Genomic DNA, 21,243 nt, shown 5'->3' on the forward strand with positions numbered 1-21,243 from the left:
TACAGAATATCATGATGGATAGTATTATAAATAAAATCTAGAAACTAGAAAGGTATAACAAAGGAAAAAATATAAAACAAAAATGTCTAAAAGAACATATTAACTAAAGGAAAATTTTACATGGCATTCTATTATTTTCGAAACTGAAATTGAAAGTCAAACTTAATAACTTTTTATAGACATAAATATCTTTTTTCCAAATACCCAATGAATTAAAATATTTCAATCGTTCTTGATTTCAGAAGATGATATAAGAACGATCGTTAGCTCAACAAAACTCAGGAGATTGTCTGTACATGCTCAATCATGGGAGCTGCTGCAAGCAAATTAGCGGTGAAGAATTGAGTGCATGGCATGGGCTGTTACCTCAGTCTGAGATACAGATTTTGGGAACTTGATGGCTGCATTGCATCTCTGATTTGTGCCAAATTGGTTTCTGTGGGGAAGGAGGAGTGGGAAAATATCAAAGAGGAAAGTTCTCAATCCCGTTGGTTGCAGCAAGCCAGCAACCGTGAATTTGTCAATCAGGGAGGCGGAGCTTGACTTGACCATATATTCAAGAAATACAGTAGGAAATTTCATGTAAGGTTTGCAGCTGGAAAATGTTTGAGAGAAAATCATGGCTGATATTTGTCTTGGTTTTCTGATGGTTACAAAATTCAGTCCGGACAAATAGGGTGAAGTCGACAATTTCAAGTTGCACACATGTACACGGTGCATAAACTGGCACGTTTGACTAATGTAGAAAGTCCAAGTCTTTCCTTCCCAAATTATTTTCAATACTTTGGTTTAAATAAATGATGGATTTCGAGATCGGAAATAATTCATGTATTGTTAATATATAAATTCATACATTATCACTCGTTAGAAAAAGAAAAAAAAATTATATAAGTTAAAATTGTATTATTACAAAAGTTAATGATATATATAACTCTAATTAATAGTGTTATAATATAATTCATATTTAGATATGATACCTCACCAAGGATTATAGAAGCAAAAACACCACATTAGCAGCAGTTGCAGCAACAATACAACATTGTATCAAATAAGAATAATGATTTTATATTACATTGATTTTAAAAATATTATAAAATATAACTTAAAAGAATAATTATTAAAAAATTAAAAAGGTCTTTTATTTGATTTTTTATTCAAGTGGGGATACCATTAATTACAATGCCTTTATAGCCTTAAATAAATGGATGGGAATGAAATTACAATAAGTAGGAGGAATGAATACATGTAGTAAATAGGAATATACTACATTGAATGAACTTAGAAGATATAACCTAGTAAGGAAAAATTAAATTTAAATTACAAATTTACCCTTAAAATTCAAAAGTAAAGATTTTACTCCATTCTAATTTAGAATTCTCTTATTTTATTTTATTTTATTTTCCCCTTCATTTAAAAAGAAAAACAAAATTATTAGAGACTCAGTAAACATAGGAAAGAAAAAATAAAAAGATACTTTTTTACAAAAAGAAAAGAGGATACTTTTGTAATTTCGAAAATATCTATCCGCAAGCAAGTGAAAAACCCCAGCCGTCATCTGGTTTCCTTTGTTCTCCCCTATAAATTTCTTTCTGCTATGTCATTCTTTTCTCCCAAGGCAAACCTTTGTATTTTCTCACTTTCCTCTTTCTTGCATTAATATTTGGAAATCTGAATTCTCTCCAATAAAACAAAACCATGATTTCTTCAATAAAACACTCCACATCTGTTTTCAATTCCACAGGTTTCTTCTCCAACAAACGTTCGTCACAATTCTCACCATTAACCGTAATCAAGAACGTCCACGGTGGCTTCCCCAACCAATCTTGCTCTTATCAAAAACCTCTGCACATTGTCGCCATTGAGAATCTTGCAATCTCGAAAAAAACCCAGCAGAGGAAAACAGAGTGCCAAGCCTATGAAGCTGATAGGTCTACGCCTCTGGACATAAACATTGAGTTACCAGACGAGGAAGCAAGACTGGAGTCAGCTAAAAGGATAAAGATTGGGATTTACTTTGCTACTTGGTGGGCTCTTAATGTAGTTTTCAATATATATAACAAGAAGGTTTTGAATGCCTTTCCTTATCCTTGGCTTACCTCTACACTGTCTCTGGCCGCTGGCTCTCTTATGATGCTTATCTCTTGGGCCACGAGGGTCGCTGATGCTCCTAAAACCGATTTTGAGTTTTGGAAGTCCCTTTTCCCTGTAAGTTTTAACTCTTTCCCTTAAATCTCTTTTAGACTTATGAGAAATTTGAATTTGAATGCTGTATTGTTTGTCATGTAAGACATCAGAAAGACAAAAAGAAAGAAAAATCTTAGAATTTTAATTTACAAATAGAGTATATGAGGATATGAAATTCTGATTTATTGCTCTGTTTGGTGGGTTATGTGTTTCAGGTTGCGGTGGCACATACTATTGGACATGTAGCAGCAACTGTGAGCATGTCGAAAGTTGCAGTTTCATTCACTCATATCATTAAGAGTGGTGAACCTGCTTTCAGTGTTTTGGTTTCAAGATTTCTATTAGGGGAGGCATTCCCATTACCAGTTTACTTGTCACTGTTGCCAATTATTGGAGGTTGTGCACTTTCAGCAGCAACTGAGCTCAATTTCAACATGACCGGTAAGAGAAAATGATTACGTTTTCCCCTATAATAGAAATTTTGTACTCAGGCATTGAGTTTGTGTTGCTATGTGTTTCAGGTTTCATGGGGGCCATGATATCTAATTTAGCATTCGTGTTTCGAAACATATTTTCAAAGAAAGGGATGAAGGGAAAGTCTGTTAGTGGGATGAATTACTACGCATGTTTGTCAATGTTGTCTTTATTGATTCTTACACCTTTTGCAATTGCCGTTGAGGGTCCTCAGCTCTGGGCTGTTGGCTGGCAGAAGGCAGTTTCACAAATTGGACCTAATTTTGTCTGGTAAGAGCTTATTGCTTTTATTTGGATGGTTCCACTCTCCAAATTTTCTTTTTATGTGTGATAAGTGATCTTGTTGCTAATGGAAAATGTGTTTATTTTGAATTTTTATAGGTGGGTGGTAGCTCAAAGTGTCTTCTACCACTTGTATAATCAGGTTTCATACATGTCTCTGGATCAAATTTCTCCCTTGACATTTAGCATCGGAAACACAATGAAGCGAATTTCGGTTATAGTCTCTTCCATCATCATCTTCCACACACCTGTTCAGCCTGTCAATGCCCTTGGAGCTGCCATTGCAATCCTTGGAACCTTTCTTTATTCACAGGTATATTTTCCCTTTCAAAGTTGTTTTTGAAATTTTGGGACCAAGGTTTGTTACCTGGCTTTCTAACTCTTTCTTGTTTTAACGGTTAATAATGTATGTTTTGAGCAGGCAAAGCAGTGAGATTTGAAGATTTTGGTGAACTTACATAAACATAAAATGTTGATGTTGCGGATGATCCTTATTGAAGCTACAATTTTATTCTTTATTGATACTATCAACTAGTAGATTTTATCTAAATTTCTTTATTTTTGTACCGTTTTATTCCTTGATAGATAATAATAACTAGTAGATTTTACTTAAAATTTCTTTCAATTTTTATAAATTGTAAAAAAAATAATAATAAATTTACTGAATGTCATGATCGATAGTATCTAGAAACTACAAGGAAAAAATGTAAAACAAAAAAATGTCTAAAAGAACATATTAACTAAAGGAAAATGTTACATGGCATGCTATTATTTTCGAAATTGAAATTGAAAGTCAAACTTAATAACCTTTCATAGACATAATTATCTCTTTTTCAAATATCCTATTAACTAAAATATCTCATTCTTGATTTCAAAAAAGGGTATAAGTTCGATCGTTCGATCAACTTGAACCAGTTTTAAGTGTTTTTCATGTGAATAGGAAGGTTTTAGAATTATTGATTTTGCCTTTTCTTTAATAAAAACACTATTTTAAAATAATAACATTTTAATTTTCTTTAAATTGATCAAGAACAATTAAGTTTCGTTTTATTGATATTTTTATTTACTTTTTAACTTATGTTATTTATTCCAAAAATACATATTTTATATATAAATAAATTAGTAGGTATAAAAAATACATGTTTCAATTTTTTATTAATTTGTTTATAAATTTTGAATATTAAACATATATTAAAATAACAAAATAAATTAAATTAAATAAGTAATTAAAATCAAACCCAAATAAATTAAACCAATTTTACTCACATTCAATCAATTTATTCGATTAAAAAGGATTAATACTACTCATGGTTAGTGCTGCACGCCTTATTCTAGAGCCCGGTATGCTTGCAACTTGCTCCAGCCGGAAAGACGTGTCTTGGAGCAACCGGTAATTCGTTTTAGAAAGGGATAGAATGTTTGACATTGAGCCTCCCTGTTTCATATCATGAACTGAAATTCATCGATGAGAATGAAATGGAAAAAGAGCTACGTGCAGTTCTGAGCAAAACAAGTGCTTTGAAGGAATTTGAAGTACATCTATGGAACAAAAAAACGAGTTATGGATCTTGGAGAAGAGAATGAAGTTTCAGGAAATGGTTTGTTTTAAATGAATGACAGAATCAGACAGATAATTAGTGTTGCTTGCTCTGAATGCATTGCGAATGCTGATAGGTTTTACATTTGCAAACTTGTGAGGGTAAAGGATATGATGCCAAACTCTTCGATCATGGTCTAATTCCCTATCCCGAAGGATCGTGGCCACTTGCAGCCACGAGGGGTTGGTGAATTGTTTACAATATCACACCCCAATCACCAAGCGAAAGCCTACACCACTTCATTGGCTGTTGGGATTGTTTTGGCAACTCTCTATGACCCGTCTGCAACTTCCCATTGGGTCCAAAGGACACGCACCGGCTGCACATGCAGAAAGCTCACGTGACTATACAACACTTACATCCCTTTCCCGCCTAACCCCAACACCAATTGCTGACCCAGTTTACAGCCCCTTCCGTCCAATGTCACAACAAAGACACCACGAACAAAACAAAAACTGCCACTGTTGAAATGTCAATGCCAATTGTCCCAACTGGAGCACCTTCTTTTACACCTTGCAGCGGCCGTCAAAACTGATTTTGCTTTTCCCAGTTAGAAAATTTTTTGATCCGTTCAAATGATCAACGATCAGAAACGCAACTTGACAACAAGTGTTGATATGGGTCTGTCTCTTTCAGTAAGATTTTTTTTTTCTTTTCTTCTAGCTTGGAATCAATCAACAAAACTCAGGAGATTGTCTGTACATGCTCAATCGTGGGAGCTGCTGCAAGCAAATTAGCGGTGAAGAATTGAGAGCATGGCATGGGCTGTTACCTCAGTCTGAGATACAGTTTTTGGGAACTTGATGGCTGCATTGCATCTCTGATTTGTTCCAAATTGGAAATAGAAATAGTGGCTGCAATGGTTTCTGTGGGGCAGAAGGAGTGGGAAAATATCACGGGAAAGTTCTCAATCCTTTTGGTTGCAACAAGCTAGCAACCGTGAATTTGTCAATCAGGGAGGGGAGCTTGATTTGACCATATATTCAAGAAACACAGTGGGAAATTTCATGCAAGGTTTGCAGCTGGAAAATGTTTGAGAGAAAATCATGGCTGATATTTTTCCTAGTTTTCTGATAGTTACAAGATTCAGTCAGGACAAATAGTATGAAGTCTACGATTTCAATTTGCACACATGTACACGGTGCATAAAGTGGCATGTTTTACTAATGTGGAAAGTCCAAGTCTTTCCTTCCCATATCATTTTCAATATATATTTTTTAAAATAAATAATGGTTTTCGAGATGGTAATAATTCATGTATTGTTAGTATATAAATTTATACATTATCACTTCTTAGAAAAAGAAAAAAATTTATATAACATAAAATTGCATTTATTACAAAAATTAATGATATATATATATATAACTCTAATTAAGTATTAGTATTATAATATAATTCGTAATTAGATATTATAGTTTAACTAAGTCATTAGAAAAGAAACCTTATCAACCCTCACCAAGGTTTATAAAAGCAAAAACACCATACCAGCAAGAGCAAAAGAATAATTATTAAAGAAAAATATTAAGAAACTAAAAAGGTCTTCTATTTGGTTTCTTATTCAAGTGTGCATAGCATCAACTACAATACCTCTATTTATGACCTTATATAGATGGAGGGGAATGAATTTACATATAAGTAAGAGGAGTGAATATATTTAGTAAATAGGAATGTACTTGCATTGAATGAACTTGAAAGTTGAGACTTATTTAGATAAATAGGTACATTGGATATGAAAAGATTCAAAAGTTGAAAAATATAGTAATATTCACATATATTTTCATAATAAAAATTATTTATTTTAAAAAATATTTTATAACCAATTATAATGTATAAGTATTGTATATTGATATTGCATCAAATATAACTTATTTTAAAAATAAAATTCTCTTGTTTTATTATGTTTTCCACTCAATTTTAGAAAAAAAACACAATTATTAGAGACTTAATAAAAAATTTAAAAAATAAGATATTGTTTTACAAAAAAAAAAAAAAAACTTTTATAATTTCGAAAATATCTATCCGTGAGCAACTAAAAACCAAACCACCGGCGAAAAACCCCTTGCCGCGTCATACAGTCATCTTATTTCCTCTGCTCTCCTCTGTTCTTCCCTATAAAATCCCCTCTCTTCTCTGCCACTCTTTTCTCCGCAAGACAAACCTTTCATTTCCTTCTTGTATTCTCTTACCTTATTCTCTCCTCTAGTTAAACTCAATTCTCTTGCATTCATATTTGAAACTCTGCATTGTGTTTCTTTGAGAAAAAAACCATGATTTCTTCAATAAAACACTCCACATCTGCTTTCAATTCCACAAGTTTCTTTTCCAAGAAACGTTCAATCACCAGGCCACAATTCTCCCCATTACCCGTTATCAAGAACGTCCATAATGGCTTCCCCAACCAATCTTGCTCTTATCAAAAACCTCTGCACGTTGCCGCCATTGAGAATCTTGCAATATTGAAAAAAACCCAGCAGAGGAAAATAGAGTGTCAGGCTTATGAAGCTGACAGGTCTAGGCCCCTGGACATAAATATTGAGTTACCAGAGATAAAGATTGGGATTTACTTTGCTACTTGGTGGGCTTTGAATGTGGTTTTCAATATATATAACAAGAAGGTTTTGAATGTCTTTCCTTATCCTTGGCTTACCTCTACTCTGTCTCTGGCCGCTGGCTCTCTTATGATGCTTATATCTTGGGTCACGAGGGTTGCTGATGCTCCTAAGACCGATTTTGAGTTTTGGAAGACCCTTTTCCCTGTAAGTTTTAACTCTTATAACTCTTTTCCTTAAATCGCTTTTGGACTTACTTTAAAGAAAAGATGAGAAATTTGAATTTGAATGCTATTTTTTTTGTCATGTAAGACGTCAGAAAGACAAAAAGAAAGAAAAAGCTTGGAATTTTAAGTTACAAAATAGAGTATGTGAAGGTAAGAAATGCTGATTTGCTTCTCTGTTTGGTGGGCTATGTGTTTCAGGTTGCGGTGGCACATACTATAGGGCATGTAGCAGCAACTGTGAGCATGTCAAAAGTTGCAGTTTCATTCACTCATATCATTAAGAGTGGTGAACCTGCTTTCAGTGTTTTGGTTTCAAGATTTCTGTTAGGGGAGGCATTTCCTTTACCAGTTTACTTGTCACTCTTGCCAATTATTGGAGGTTGTGCACTTTCAGCAGCAACTGAGCTCAATTTCAACATGACTGGTAAGAGAACATGATTACTTTTTTCCCCATAATAGAAATTTTGTGTCTGAGGTACTGAGTTTGTGTTGCTATGTGTTTCAGGTTTCATGGGGGCTATGATATCCAATTTAGCATTCGTGTTTCGGAACATTTTCTCAAAGAAAGGGATGAAGGGGAAGTCTGTTAGTGGGATGAACTACTACGCATGTTTATCAATGTTGTCTCTATTGATTCTTACACCTTTTGCAATTGCTGTTGAGGGTCCTCAGCTCTGGGCTGTTGGCTGGCAGAAGGCAGTCTCACAAATTGGACCCAATTTTGTATGGTAAGTACTATTACCTCTTTCAGTCTCTTTTATTGCTCTTGCCTCATTCCTACGTGATGTGATTATTTTACTTCAAAATAAGTTTTTTTTCCTCTTTCAATCTGTTGCTAAGAAAAAATTGTGTGGTTCTAAATTTTTACAGGTGGGTGGTAGCTCAGAGTGTCTTCTACCACTTGTATAATCAGGTTTCATACATGTCTTTGGATCAAATTTCTCCCTTAACATTTAGCATCGGAAATACAATGAAGCGAATTTCGGTTATAGTCTCCTCCATTATCATCTTCCACACACCCGTCCAGCCGGTCAATGCCCTTGGAGCTGCCGTTGCAATCCTTGGAACCTTCCTTTATTCACAGGTATACTCCCTTCTCTCTTTACGCAACTTGGGAGGGACAAACTCGTCAGAATGGCCTTTCGATATCCTTTTGGGCCAGCACTACTGCTTTTTAAACCGATGATACTGCTAACTTGGCTTTGAATTTTGAGTTAGGCTCTTTAAAAGAATTGGACTTCAATTTCCAACTCGTACTTGTTTTAAGCTTGTATGCTCACGATTTCAATCCACTGCTATTTTAGTTCAATGATTAATTCGTTAATTATGTATGATTGGAGCAGGCAAAGCAGTGAGAACAGTGAAGGGTTTGAAGATTTTGGTGAACTGACCTAAACGATAAAGAGAGGCTCATGAGATAACTTGGAAGGAATTAAAGATTGATGTTGCGGAATGGACTTTATTTCGATGTACCGCACGGCATTCCCTCTTCAAAATTGAAGCAACAGTTTTATTAATAGTCTTGTTACGTGCTGATACTACCAACTAGTAGATTTTATTTAAATTTCTTTCATTTTTGTAGGCCCTGCTATATGTTTTGAGCTATAACATAACCATTAATCTACCGAGTTTCATGATCAATTTCTTTTCATTATTATGAATAAAATGTAGAAACTAAGGCATAACTAAGGAAAAAAAGTAAACAAAAATTGCCTAAAATGAAGTCACCAGAACAATCATGAGGTGACCCAGAACTTTGGGCATAAAAGTTTTTTTTGAAAAGTATTTTCTCGCTTTCGAAAAAGAGGATTCTTTTGTGGCACGTTGCATGTATAAAAGCAAGCAGGGAGGAGGAAGTTAGTAATCAGAAAAGCTTTGATAAACCCAACCAATATGGAAAAGGGCACGTGAGACAGACAGATAAGTACATGTTAGTGTGAAGTTGGTACGACCATAGGTGGCCACGAAAATTAGAACTCTCCCATGATTGCTAATATTTGTCCCTAACGGTTACACACTTTAAAGGAAACACCCCCCGAGAGTTTCGGTTCTCTGATCTCTCTGCAATCTCTTCTTTTACTCTCTCTCTCTCTCTGTTTTACTCAGTCTTTTTTACACCCAGCAAATCCGCTCATATCAGACCTGTTCAGGTCAACACGTTACCTATTAGCTATTTCAGTTTCAACAATTTCCTCTCTCCTTCCTTTAACCATTTCATGATTTTCATCATATTTCCTTTCCATCCTTCACCGAAATTCTTCTTTGCTTTCACCAATCATCTACCACAAACCAATATACTGGTAATTTCCACGGTTTTGTTGGGGTGGTTTCAACCATGACCCTTAAGGGTGGCACCGCCAGTGCCTGTGCCGCGTGCAAGTACCAGAGGCGGAAGTGCACTCCCGAATGTCCCCTTGCTCCTTATTTCCCAGCTGAGCAAGCCAGGGTTTTCCAAAACGCTCACAAATTATTTGGCGTAAGCAACATTCTTAAGATATTAAAGAACCTAAATCCTGCCCAACAGGCTGAGGCCATGCGTTCTATCAAATACCAATCCAATGTGCGCGACCAATTCCCTGTTTATGGATGCTTAGGGGTCATTCGTCAGTTACAGTATCAAATTCAGCTGGTTGAAGAGGAACTTCATGCAGTGCATGCACAGCTTGAAATGTACAGGCAACATCATCAGATATCTTCGATTGCTGATGATGTGCCTTCACAGCTAGAACTAGGCATGGCACCGCCTAGTAATGCTCTCCCTCTCTTCAATCAGGTCCCACAACAGCATTACAATTCCCTGGCTGCTTTGCCGGTTTCAATGCAGCACTCTTACTCTAATAGCAGTAATGTTGATTATAGCTCTTCTTACATGGATTCCAAGGAGAATGTGGCAAATTCTTTGTGGGTTCAACATCCTTTTGCCAAGAACAATAACACCGATAATGGCAGTACAATGGCAATACAATCTCAGCTGGTTGCCCCTCAGACCGTGGCTGTCCAACAGCAAGTTGTTCAAGATTATGATGAAATCCATCCATTTTTCGATGCCATTGACGACAGACAGTCTTATATTGATTCAAAAGAACCCTACGAATCAAGGTACCTTTCTAATCTAATTCTCTTGTGTTACGTCCTCTGAGTAAATTGTCTTCGTACATTATTTCCTGACGGCCGAATTTTGATGCAGCTCTGAAGAATCATTGAAAGACACAACACAATCTGTGGAACATGTTGCGGAAAATGAATTGAAGAGTGCTGCCGCTTGCTTCAGTCTTACCAGTGTCAACTGATCAACAATCACAAAGAGGCCACAGAAAAAGTAGTGCGAGTTCCATATTCTTTTCTTTTCTTCTATTTTTTTTCTTCCCCGGATTAGATCGTACATAGTATAGTACGTTCAACAATTTTGATCTTTGTTTATTCCATTTCAAAACATTAGCAGTTGTAATTATTCAGCAAAATATAATAATCAAAAACCGAAACCGCTCAGCTGAGCACAATCCACAGATTACACCATGGGTGGTTTGCGGTTTCTCAAAGGCTCACCTCCATGCTGCATTGGCGAGGGGATGCAGCCATACTATGCTGTTTTTCTAAAATCTGGAGTCAATTCTCTTCTGCTTTAATTGCTGATATTCATGCCAAACACTATCCTTTACATCTATCAAGTCACTTTTAGCTACGAAAACCATATATGTTTTTTTTGACACTGATGTGAAAAGGAAGTAACACCAACACTTACTGTTGATTAAATCAGAGCAGAAGAAAGGAAAGAAAAAAAAACACCCCCCGCTATACCACAAGTCCGACGTGCAATTTCTCACTGTTGAATCGAAATTAGTGGCAGAGGTACTCAAACTGTCATGTTGTAATTTATTAATGGGACATAATTTATTACAAGCATCGCCTGCTATATCACAATTCATGTTGCAATTACTGAGAATGAACCATTTGATTAGATACTTAATTTACTCTTCGTGGTTTATGCTGATTGGTTTCTTTGATCCTGTACTAATTAATGATTATGGAAACAGATTTCAATCGATGTGATTCTTCGGGTAATGTTGTCCGCTAATATTCAGATAGCATTTGGCCAAAAGAATCAATTTAATCATTTCTTTTTGCTGTTTTCCCTTTTACCTCACCATTTTTATTCTTGTTCCTTCACACCACGTCAGCCCTCTCACAAATGCATGATGGGATTCTTGTTTTCTTGCCAAAACTGTTGCGCCATTATTGGATGTTTGTTCAACCCATTATTCAATTCCATATTCTTACTGGGATTCTGCAACTATATATGTGCTCAGTCAACTTTGGTAGAAATGTTAAAGAATGAGAGGGTGTTGCTGCTATTAAAGAAATGTTAATTTTTTTTCATATCAAAGCTTAAATTTATTGGAATGATCTTAGTGCACAGTTTCTGTTAATAGTTTTTGATCTAGTTGCTAATGAGCAAGGGCTGGCCTGAAGCCAAAGGTACTTTTTGGTTGCAGTTCTGGTTTTGCTAACGATGGTTGTTAGGCTTTTGTCGTTGTCAGCTGTTGCATGACGCTACCATATTGTGCAAAGGGTACTTAACCAGCAGACAAGTAAGTTTTGGCTGATACCGAATGGCAATTACTAGTGTTGTCATCAACAGGGCTATGCTTTTTTACACTTTTCTTTCTTTTCTGTATAAATTCTCCACCCCTGCACCAGGTCATTTCGAACCTGACATTTTTGTTCAGTGACATCTCATACTGGTGAAGCAGGGTTTCTTGTTTTCAGTTATGAAGCTCTCACATTTATATCATGCTCTCTTTGTGTTAGAGATGTGTTTCTCACTTATAATGGTGTTATGTAATCCAGTGTCTCTAAAGGAAAACCTGGATTCATCTCCATTCCCCAGTAGTTTCCTCTTCGGAACAGCCTCTTCATCTTATCAGGTTTGTTGCCTTTTATCTCAACCTCTCTCACTAACAGATCAGAATCATTTTGTTCTGGTCCTTATGGATTGTCAACTTTGTTTCATACATACTTTTCCAGTTTGAAGGAGCTTACTTGAGTGATGGCAAAGGCCTGAACAATTGGGACCTGTTTACTCATAAGCCTGGTTGGATTGCTTATTTTATACAAGTTCAATGCCCTGTCTTCCATGTTTTGGTTTCTTTGGTGCTCAACACATAACAGTTTTGTGGGCTTGTTACAGGAAACATTGTGGATGGAAGTAATGGAGATGTTGCTGTTGATCATTACCATCGATATCTGGTAACCTTTTTTTCTCCTGCTATAAGCCTACTTCAACTAGCCCAACTCTCTAGAATTCCCAAGCATGTAAAGATCCTGAAGCTTCAAAATGGACTGTATACTCTTCAAATATGTAGCAGATTTGCTTCAGAAAAGAACCATGAAATTGGCTTCCCTGTTAGGAAACACTCTTTGTGGCAAAGCCATGAATCTGTGGTTTAGATTTATGTCATAGTCAGATTGGATTCCTCCAAAATGAATAAAAAAAGAGCAACAAGCCAAGAAGAAAAGAGGCAAAAAATGTTTTTGGCATGCTTTTGCAGACACGTGTTTCATATTCTCATTGAAGGAAAAAAGGTATAATCTTCTATACTGATATGAATTATGAGGTTAAAATGATAATTTGATGAAAGCGGTGGATGTAGACATGACTACATGACCCTCACCATAGATTCGCCTAAAGCTATGATGGTTGGATTCCTAAAGTTTGAGCCCGCTTGTCTTTTTTCTTTGCCTTGAAGTTCTGATTGGTTTGTATTATTGCAGCCAGACTATTCGTCTGTTTCTTGATGAAAATTTAGTAACTGATGCTTTTCTGCTAAAGGTAAATGCATTTGAACAGAGAAAAATAATAGCCCCTGTCGCAGAATTTACAGTGTTTAAGGGGCTGGAAATCTTTGATCTAACAAAAAAGCAAACAGATTGGAAGTTACAGGAACTACTCTGTATATGATTCTATTACCAAAATTCTCAATACAAAATGATGACAAGGGTGATTATTCTGGTTTCTAATGATGATGAAACAGGAAGATTTGAATCTCATGAATTACATTGGGGTCAATAGCTACCGCTTCTCCATTTCATGGGCAAGAATCCTACCGAGTGAGTTTTGTTTTATCAAAGTGGAAGAGTTTGATATGATTTGCAATGCTGTTTTAGTTTCTAGCTCACTCTTGAATTGACATTTGGATGCAGAGGGAAGATTTGGAAGTGTTAACAAGGCTGGCATCAATCACTATAACAAACTCATTAACAGTCTTCTGGTTAGAGGTCACCCTCTAGTTATTCTACCTTAGAATAATCATCTATTCCCTGATCCATATATGGATTCTAATAAGATAATTTTACTTTCTTCTGTCTCAGGAATCAAACCCTTTGTGACTTTGACTCATTACGACATTCCTCAAGAACTTGAAAACAGATATGGGGCATGGCTAAGTCCCCAAGTGCAGTAAGTGGCATTAATCTCTGACAGACAACCCCTTGTCTGCTATTATATCATCATCTACTTTATTTGGGGATCAAATACTTTTCAGGGAAGATTTCAAGTATTATGCAGATATATGTTTCAAACATTTTGGAGATAGAGTGAAGTACTGGGTAACCTTCAATGAACCTAATGTTGCAGTAATCCGTGGTTATAGATCAGGACTTTATCCACCTTCTCGTTGTTCAAGCTCGTTTGGGAATTGTAGCAGTGGCGATTCTGAGAATGAGCCTTTTGTTGCAGCCCACAACATCATCTTGTCCCATGCTGCTGCCGTTGATATTTACAGAACCAAATACCAGGTAAAATGGAAAAAATAACCCCAGGTTCTTGAACTGCTTCTTCTTATCTAATAGTCTAGCTACTTTTACTTGTGGAAGATCATAATGTTTCTTCGTAAATATCTAGAAACAACAAAGAGGTAGCATTGGCATTGTTATGAATGCCATCTGGTATGAACCTATCAGCAACTCCTTCGAAGACAAACAGGCAGCTGAGAGAGCTCAATCTTTCTACATGAACTGGTAAGAACTTTAACAGTCACAAACATATATATATATTCAGAATAGTTAGTCCTCCGATGTATTAACTGATAGAGCTTCAAGACTTGCGCCGACTCTATCTAGAAGTTCAATGCAGGTTCTTAGATCCAATCATATTAGGGAAATATCCTCTAGAAATGCAGGAAATTCTGGGGTCCGATTTGCCTGTATTTTCAAATCATGATCAGAAGAAGCTGAAGAGTGGACTGGATTTTATTGGTGTTAATCACTATACCTCTTTCTACATTAGAGACTGCATGTTTTCTGTGTGTGAACAAGGACCCGGAAGTTCTAAGACAGAAGGCTTTGCCTTAAGAACCGCACTTAAGGATGGGATCTTCATAGGTAAATCGGTAGGTATATAACTTTAACACACCTGCCACCATCAAGGAAATCTAACTCTTCTGTTCTGGAAAACTAATTTTGTTTTTGTGTTAATAGACTGCAGTTGACTGGCTTTATGTTTATCCTCAAGGAATGGATAAGATAGTAACATACATAAAAGAGAGGTACAACAGCATACCAATGTTCATTACAGAAAATGGTTAGTTGAAGCAGAGCTGAAAGTGTTACCATTGGCAATGAATCAGTAGTTTTTTAGAATTCCTTCAATGATTGTGGGGTTGGTCTTGTAGGGTTTGGTGAGAACGACAAGGCGGATAGCCCAACTGAAGAGTCACTCAATGATGTCAATAGAGTGGAATACATAAGTGGCTACTTGGACACCCTGGCAGCAGCTTTGAGGTACCAATTTCAATCCATATCTCAACACCTACCATACACATTCGGAAGAACAAATTTCAGGCCTTGTTTGATTGAATAATCAGGAAAGGAGCAGATGTTCGAGGCTACTTTCTCTGGTCCTTGCTAGACAATTTCGAATGGACATCAGGATATACAATTAGGTTTGGCCTTCACCATGTTGACTATGCCACACTCGAGAGAACTCCTAGAGCTTCAGCAATTTGGTACAAACAGTTCATTGCCAACCATACAAGCCCACAGGAGTTTAGTGCCTAAACATGATCCAGAGAATCAACAAAGACAATATTTCAGAAGCAAACTGGGCATCTGGCAGAGCAATTCTGCATTGTTTGGAAAGGCTTCTGCTCCGTAAGGCTTTAGTGATCTAAGTTTACTGCAATGTAATTAGAAGCATATCAGTACAGTTCAGGTGGTATCAGCAGTTCTTCCCAGTTGGGGTTGTAGCTCCATAACCAATATGTTGAATATTAAGCATCAGAAAGTTATAATGGATGATGGGTTTTCTGGCTGATGATTTGAGTACTCTGTAAATTACTAAATAATCAATTCATGGTAAATTTCAAAATTCATTTCTCAACCCCATCATTGCCATGACTGTTTCACAAAAGGGCTTGAGGAATCACTCAATTGGAGAAGTCAGCTTGAGTAAGACAAGCATGTCCATCATGGTAAATCCAAGGGCCCAAAACATCTTCCATAAACTATGACAATATTCTAATTTCTTTTTCCTTTTGAAAGGAACAATTTGCTAACCCTTTTTTTTTTTTTAAAAAAAAGAAACTTGTCCTCATTAATAATACATATGCTATGCAGATGCTTATCTCTAACAATTTTGGAAGAGATTTAACACTTTAAATACTGCTCAAACCTCCTCTAAGGCATCTCACTTACTTATTGCAGTACCTCTCTCTATAGTAAAAGAACCCTCTATGCTAACTAAACAAGATTATTAACAATTACTATGAAATCAAGTTGGATTGTTAATTAAGAAATGTTCTACTTGCTAAATCATTGGTTTCTACCATTAGAATCAATTTAAAACTTTAGCATGCTATGATGTCGGCATGGATAGGGCCATTTCATCCACAACTCTTTAAGTGTAATATTTCTATTATATATGTCTTGTCCATCATGCAGCATGCTATGAAGCCTGTATACGGTAGTTCATTGAGATATTTTTTACTTGTAATAGAAGACAACAGCTTCCCTGTCGGTGGCCATGGATGTTTCCAGAATGCTTTGCATTGGTTTCTTTCTCTTGCAGATGTTCTTGTTACCTCTCTCCATCTCATCCGAGCTGCTAACTCTGGAACAAAGCTTGGGTAATCTGTCCGCATTTCCTCCCAACTTTCTCTTTGGAACGGCCTCTTCTGCTTACCAGGTTTGCTGCTTCACCATCTTCAATCTGTAGCTAACAACGAACCTTAGGAAAAGATACCAGAAAACCATCATAAAAGTGTCGGAAATAGATATAATTAAATGCTGAAATGCATCTCGTTTCTTTTCTTTTTCAATCTTGGGTTATTGGCAGTATGAGGGTGGTTTTATGAGTGATGGTAAAGGTCTGAACAATTGGGATGTCTATTCCCACAAACCAGGTAACCCCATCTCCCCGATCTTCATCATCATGGTCTCCCATTCCAGAAACATTTCCAATTTGCAAAAGCTCATTAAACTGAAATTAACCCTGAATTTTACATGTTCACAAGAGTAATTCCATTTCCACTAAAAGAGATGATATAATTGATATTGTAGGAAACATGATTGCTGATGGAAGCAATGGAGACATAGCAGTGGATCATTACCATCGGTATTTGGTAATGCCTAGCTACTTCCACGTGCACCTTTAATTTTGTGCTATCTTTGTCAAAGTTTCAGTTTTCTTTTTAATTATGTATGTTGTATTGTCCCAATAACAAAGTAAAAATCTTCACTTTGGGGTCCATACTCCAAAACCCACCCACTCCTTATGATTGTGACTATTGATCAGAATCACTATTTATACGTACTGTTTACCTTTTTGGACTTTAGTTCATTACCTCATCAGATTATGTTTGGTGAGAAGTTGTTGCTTGTTGGTGCATTATTTCCTTTTAGATTCTCTACACTTTTCAAAGATATTAAATTATGCTTAAAATTACTAACTCAAAAAATTAAATTAAGTAATGAAATGAATACAGAAAATGGAAGTTAGGAAATAATTTGCAAGGAGAATTCATTGTTAAAGATATGAAAGGTTTTGTTTTGTAAGATTCTAAGCAAACATAACCAGAAAAGTTAATTTGGGTTTGGAATGTATACAGCATAGGATTGTTTATGGATGTTTTTGTGTATAGGAAGACATTGATCTGATGCATTCACTTGGAGTCAACAGCTATCGGTTCTCCATTTCTTGGGCGAGAATTTTACCTAGTAAGTCTTTGACAGAACCATTGATTTGTGAGGCTTAAGTTCTAGATGTTTGCCTTTCAAAAAAAAAAAAAAAAGTTCTAGATGTTTGAAGCAGGAGTTTTATCTGATAAACCATGCAATTTCCCCAACAGAAGGGAGATTCGGGAAAATCAATGAAGCGGGAATCAACTTCTACAACAAACTGATTGATGCCCTCCTACTTAAAGGTTAATTTTAATGTCTGCAATGACTTTCCTTAAGCATGGATAAACAGCATAATTCATTGGGCCTCCATTTTGACATGTGCTGCAGGGATTAAGCCGCTTGTAACATTGACGCACGTTGATTTTCCTCAAGAACTTGAGGACAGATATGGAAGTTGGCTGAGCCCCGAATGGCAGTAAGTTATCTTGTTCAAGTTTTAGCTCTGTCATGGTCAAGATTTGGCCATTTCATTATCCACATGCCTCTGAAAATGGCATGCCACAATTTGCCACTAATGGCGCCTTTGTTCATGTTTCAATCTCAGGGAGGATTTTGCATATTTTGCAGACATCTGCTTTAAGTCCTTCGGAGACCGGGTGCAGTATTGGGTCACCTTCAACGAGCCTGATTTCCAAGTCAAGTTTGCGTACCGTACAGGAATATTCCCACCGTCTCGTTGCTCCTGGCCCTTTGGGAATTGTACCTATGGTGATTCAGAGAAGGAGCCCTTTATAGCAGCCCACAATATTATCCTAGCACATATAGCAGCTGTTCATATTTACAGAACCAAATACCAGGTATCAATTGGCACTAAACAAACCATTGATGCAATGTAGGCTTAGCTGCCGTAGGAACACCCAAAGTAGAGATTTCTAAGTTAATGCTAAATGTCTAGGAAACGCAAGGAGGTAGCATTGGAATTGTCTTGCATTGCTTTTGGTTTGAATCCATCAGCAACTCTCTAGCTGACAAGCTAGCAGCTGAAAGAGCTCAATCCTTCACTATGAAGTGGTGGGTTTCTTCACCATTCTCTTCGTCAAAGTTTTCTTTATTTATTGATTTGCATGCATATTGATATGCTGAAGGGCACCTAACTAAACTTAAATGCAGGTTCCTAGACCCAATCATATTCGGAAGATATCCTCCAGAAATGCAAAACATTCTAGGATCTATTTTACCTGAATTTTCGACAACTGAGAAGGAGAAGCTGAACAAAGGATTGGATTTTATTGGAGTTAACCACTACTCGAGTTACTATGTCAAGGACTGCATGTTCTCTGTGTGTGAACCAGGAACAGGAACTTCAAAGACGGAAGGATTTTGGGGGCAAAGTTCACAGAAAAATGGCATTCCTATAGGGGAACTTGTATGTTACCTTAATTATATTTATCACAACTGTGCTGCATTGTAATGTAAGCTACTAACTGAAGCTTTTCCACTATGCAGACTGATCTGGATTGGCTGAACGTTTACCCTCAAGGAATGGAGAAGATTGTAACCTATCTTAAAGAGACATACCATAACATACCCATGATCATTACAGAAAATGGTAGGAAAAAAGACCAGAGGTGTCCTTTAAATGCAAAACTTATATTTTTATCAAAGTATCGTTTTCCATGCAGGATATGGAGAGGTGAGCAAAGCAAATTCCACCACTGAAGAATTTTTACATGATGTCAAACGAGTTGAGTACTTGGCTGGATACTTGGATCAACTTTCAACAGCAATCAGGTTAGAATAATTGAAACTGTGGTTTATTATAAAAACCTGATCAAAACTTCATTCACATTGCTGCTATTTTGATTCTAACTAGCTATACGTTACATTGCGTAACTGTCTTCCTTCTACATCCTCGTGCAAGCTTCTTAGCATTTCCGTAGGAGAACTGATCTGGTCCATGGGACAGCCTTACTATGCTGAAAAGCTGGATATGTGAGCAATTATTAAGTTGCTATCGTATTGAGGATAATGGATTGATGTTGTTCTCTTGAATGCTATCAGGAAGGGAGCAGATGTGAGGGGTTACTTTGTCTGGTCTTTGCTGGACAACTTTGAATGGAATTTTGGATATACGGTACGGTTTGGACTTCACCATGTTGACTTTAAGACCCTGAAGAGAACTCCTAAATCGTCAGCAACTTGGTACAAAAATTTCATCTCGGAGCATGGCCAAGTAAAAGACCAGAAACCAGGACATGTTCAGAACCACCCTTACTACTATTAGACTATTCCTAGATCTTTGCTCCATTAATGTCGAAAACTCATTTGTGATCAAACTGGGGGAATATATTGTTCTTCAGGTTTGGCACTATGATATTATGGGCTATGAAATATATTTCTCCTTTTCCACTACCAACAACTTATCAGTACTAGTAATTGAGTAGACAAGAGAACATGCATCCCTAAATTCACCCTGATTCCAATAGTACGTGCATTATACATACAAGGGAGACAGGAAACTCATTTGCATTTATTTTGGGCCAACTTTACACTGCAAGAATGTCCTAGCAGAGGTTTCATGAAGAAATGTTTCTGTCCACTGATAAGTATATCAGAAGGATATGAAATTTTTCACCCCAATACAAATCATGTTCAACCTTCTCTTCACAACCCTTCCTAACTTTGCTTAATTACTCTATAAAATACTAACTGGAACTGTAGAAAGTCGACCATCCAGGATCATTTCGTGCAAAATATAGTTGCTGCCCTCCAACTTTTCCCCCTGCAACTTGATTTCCACTTTGGGTCTTTGAATTATTGATTCCAGACGCCTCCTCTCTGGTCTGCAGGTGAAACCTTTTAGCTGGCATGTCTATCTCTTTGACTTTACACCATCCGACTGCAAATGGCTGTTTCAGCAAAAGGGCATGAGGAATTATGCAATTGGAGGGCCAGACTACCAGTCAAGGAAGAAAACTAAATTATTTTGCCTTTTATTCTTAAAAATATATATAAATATTTGTAATTCTGTGGTTAATTTTCTTATATATATATATATATATATATTCATTAAATTGCATTTCTTTTTATTTTTGTTTTGAACATTATTGATGACGTCTTCTGGCTATTTGTTCATAGAAGCAGTCCAATATCATCATCACATGCATTTTATATTCTTATTAGTTATTAATAATGTAATCCCATTTCCGTGCAAGAAACTAAAATCCATCTCATACTTTTTTCTAAAGTTTGAAATCAAAGTTCCATTTAATCGACTTAGAACAAAATATTATAAATATATTTGTATAATCAAGTAAGGTCAATTGAAAATAAACAAATTTAAGCATTATACTTTGATTCAACCCCCCACGTAAAATATTACAACCTTGCACTAAATCAAGCTTGAATTTTTAATTGAGAAATGGTTTTAGCACCTGTTTTATTCGATTAACTATATATTAATCTTTCAAGAGAATAAGTACTCTTTCATGATTTTCAATTTGATTTCATTTTTTGAATTTAATTAAATAGATTTCTGTTATAATTATATTTTAATTTAATAGATGTGAGATTTTCTTATTACTGATTTAATAAATGGATAAGTTCTCGTCAAGTTTTTATGTAAATTAATTTGTCTATTTTTGAATTTGACTTTCCAGTTCATTCCTTGCGTCAAGCCCCGGAAAACTATACGAAATGGGGGGTAAGGACTAAGGCGCTGCATTTTTTTGCCATAGTCAACGTTGGCATGCATGCGAACAGTATTTGCCTACTTCATCCAAATCCTATCCTGTTATTTTTCAATCTACCAAT

The 21,243-nt window shown here is 36.2% G+C and overlaps 4 protein-coding genes and 1 pseudogene across 8 annotated transcripts; all 5 read left to right on the forward strand.

Moving 5' to 3' along the window:
• The first annotated feature begins 1,585 nt into the window (after positions 1-1,585).
• LOC18597111 (glucose-6-phosphate/phosphate translocator 2, chloroplastic-like) lies at positions 1,586-3,555 on the forward strand. The gene is made up of 5 exons (XM_007025949.3): positions 1,586-2,205; positions 2,400-2,625; positions 2,706-2,928; positions 3,040-3,253; positions 3,362-3,555. Exons 1-5 carry the CDS (start codon positions 1,696-1,698, stop codon positions 3,371-3,373), a joined length of 1,185 nt encoding a protein of 394 aa, XP_007026011.3. The 5' UTR covers positions 1,586-1,695; the 3' UTR covers positions 3,374-3,555.
• Positions 3,556-6,641: 3,086 nt separating this feature from the next.
• On the forward strand, positions 6,642-8,831 carry GPT2 (glucose-6-phosphate/phosphate translocator 2). The gene is made up of 5 exons (XM_018123090.2): positions 6,642-7,294; positions 7,513-7,738; positions 7,820-8,042; positions 8,185-8,398; positions 8,658-8,831. Exons 1-5 carry the CDS (start codon positions 6,806-6,808, stop codon positions 8,667-8,669), a joined length of 1,164 nt encoding a protein of 387 aa, XP_017978579.2. The 5' UTR covers positions 6,642-6,805; the 3' UTR covers positions 8,670-8,831.
• A 249-nt stretch (positions 8,832-9,080) lies between these two features.
• On the forward strand, positions 9,081-10,814 carry LBD27 (LOB domain-containing protein 27). The gene is made up of 2 exons (XM_007025952.3): positions 9,081-10,413; positions 10,502-10,814. The coding sequence occupies exons 1-2, from the start codon at positions 9,650-9,652 to the stop codon at positions 10,602-10,604; spliced, it is 867 nt and encodes a 288-aa protein (XP_007026014.3). The 5' UTR covers positions 9,081-9,649; the 3' UTR covers positions 10,605-10,814.
• Positions 10,815-12,036: 1,222 nt separating this feature from the next.
• LOC18597114 (beta-glucosidase 46-like) lies at positions 12,037-15,623 on the forward strand (annotated as a pseudogene). The gene is made up of 12 exons (XR_016026956.1): positions 12,037-12,239; positions 12,340-12,406; positions 12,503-12,561; positions 13,347-13,422; positions 13,516-13,590; positions 13,684-13,771; positions 13,857-14,109; positions 14,216-14,331; positions 14,447-14,702; positions 14,791-14,893; positions 14,985-15,093; positions 15,177-15,623. The product of XR_016026956.1 is annotated as a beta-glucosidase 46-like (transcript).
• A 584-nt stretch (positions 15,624-16,207) lies between these two features.
• Positions 16,208-20,457, forward strand: LOC18597115 (beta-glucosidase 46-like). Of its 4 annotated transcripts, none has more exons than XM_088807085.1 (12): positions 16,208-16,495; positions 16,646-16,712; positions 16,870-16,931; positions 17,451-17,526; positions 17,658-17,732; positions 17,818-17,905; positions 18,035-18,287; positions 18,386-18,501; positions 18,601-18,856; positions 18,937-19,039; positions 19,113-19,221; positions 20,280-20,457. In XM_088807085.1, exons 1-12 carry the CDS (start codon positions 16,334-16,336, stop codon positions 20,281-20,283), a joined length of 1,371 nt encoding a protein of 456 aa, XP_088663211.1. In that variant the 5' UTR covers positions 16,208-16,333; the 3' UTR covers positions 20,284-20,457. The 4 variants fall into 4 exon arrangements, with proteins under 4 accessions (XP_088663211.1, XP_017978569.2, XP_007026017.3 ...); XM_018123080.2 differs by lacking the exon at positions 20,280-20,457 and adding an exon at positions 19,352-19,492; XM_007025955.3 differs by lacking the exon at positions 20,280-20,457 and adding an exon at positions 19,492-19,849 and having other exon boundaries at positions 16,228-16,495.
• Positions 20,458-21,243: the final 786 nt, after the last annotated feature.

The sequence above is a fragment of the Theobroma cacao genome, chromosome 6 (genome assembly GCF_053813885.1).
Source record: "Theobroma cacao isolate CCN51 chromosome 6, ASM5381388v1, whole genome shotgun sequence".
Lineage (NCBI taxonomy): Eukaryota > Viridiplantae > Streptophyta > Magnoliopsida > Malvales > Malvaceae > Theobroma > Theobroma cacao.

What these genes read in the sequence shown, in the direction of transcription:
- LOC18597111 (XM_007025949.3), top strand. Translation starts at nt 1,696, where the DNA reads ATGATTTCTTCAATAAAACACTCCACATCTGTTTTCAATTCCACAGGT. An exon ending in GCTCAATTTCAACATGACCG is followed by an intron (nt 2,626 to 2,705) that starts GTAAGAGAAAAT and finishes TATGTGTTTCAG; the next exon opens with GTTTCATGGGGGCCATGATA. An exon ending in ATTGGACCTAATTTTGTCTG is followed by an intron (nt 2,929 to 3,039) that starts GTAAGAGCTTAT and finishes GAATTTTTATAG; the next exon opens with GTGGGTGGTAGCTCAAAGTG.
- GPT2 (XM_018123090.2), top strand. Translation starts at nt 6,806, where the DNA reads ATGATTTCTTCAATAAAACACTCCACATCTGCTTTCAATTCCACAAGT. An exon ending in TTTGGAAGACCCTTTTCCCT is followed by an intron (nt 7,295 to 7,512) that starts GTAAGTTTTAAC and finishes TATGTGTTTCAG; the next exon opens with GTTGCGGTGGCACATACTAT. An exon ending in GCTCAATTTCAACATGACTG is followed by an intron (nt 7,739 to 7,819) that starts GTAAGAGAACAT and finishes TATGTGTTTCAG; the next exon opens with GTTTCATGGGGGCTATGATA.
- LBD27 (XM_007025952.3), top strand. Translation starts at nt 9,650, where the DNA reads ATGACCCTTAAGGGTGGCACCGCCAGTGCCTGTGCCGCGTGCAAGTAC. An exon ending in AAAGAACCCTACGAATCAAG is followed by an intron (nt 10,414 to 10,501) that starts GTACCTTTCTAA and finishes ATTTTGATGCAG; the next exon opens with CTCTGAAGAATCATTGAAAG.
- LOC18597115 (XM_007025955.3), top strand. Translation starts at nt 16,334, where the DNA reads ATGGATGTTTCCAGAATGCTTTGCATTGGTTTCTTTCTCTTGCAGATG. An exon ending in ATCATTACCATCGGTATTTG is followed by an intron (nt 16,932 to 17,450) that starts GTAATGCCTAGC and finishes TTTTGTGTATAG; the next exon opens with GAAGACATTGATCTGATGCA. An exon ending in TGATGCCCTCCTACTTAAAG is followed by an intron (nt 17,733 to 17,817) that starts GTTAATTTTAAT and finishes CATGTGCTGCAG; the next exon opens with GGATTAAGCCGCTTGTAACA.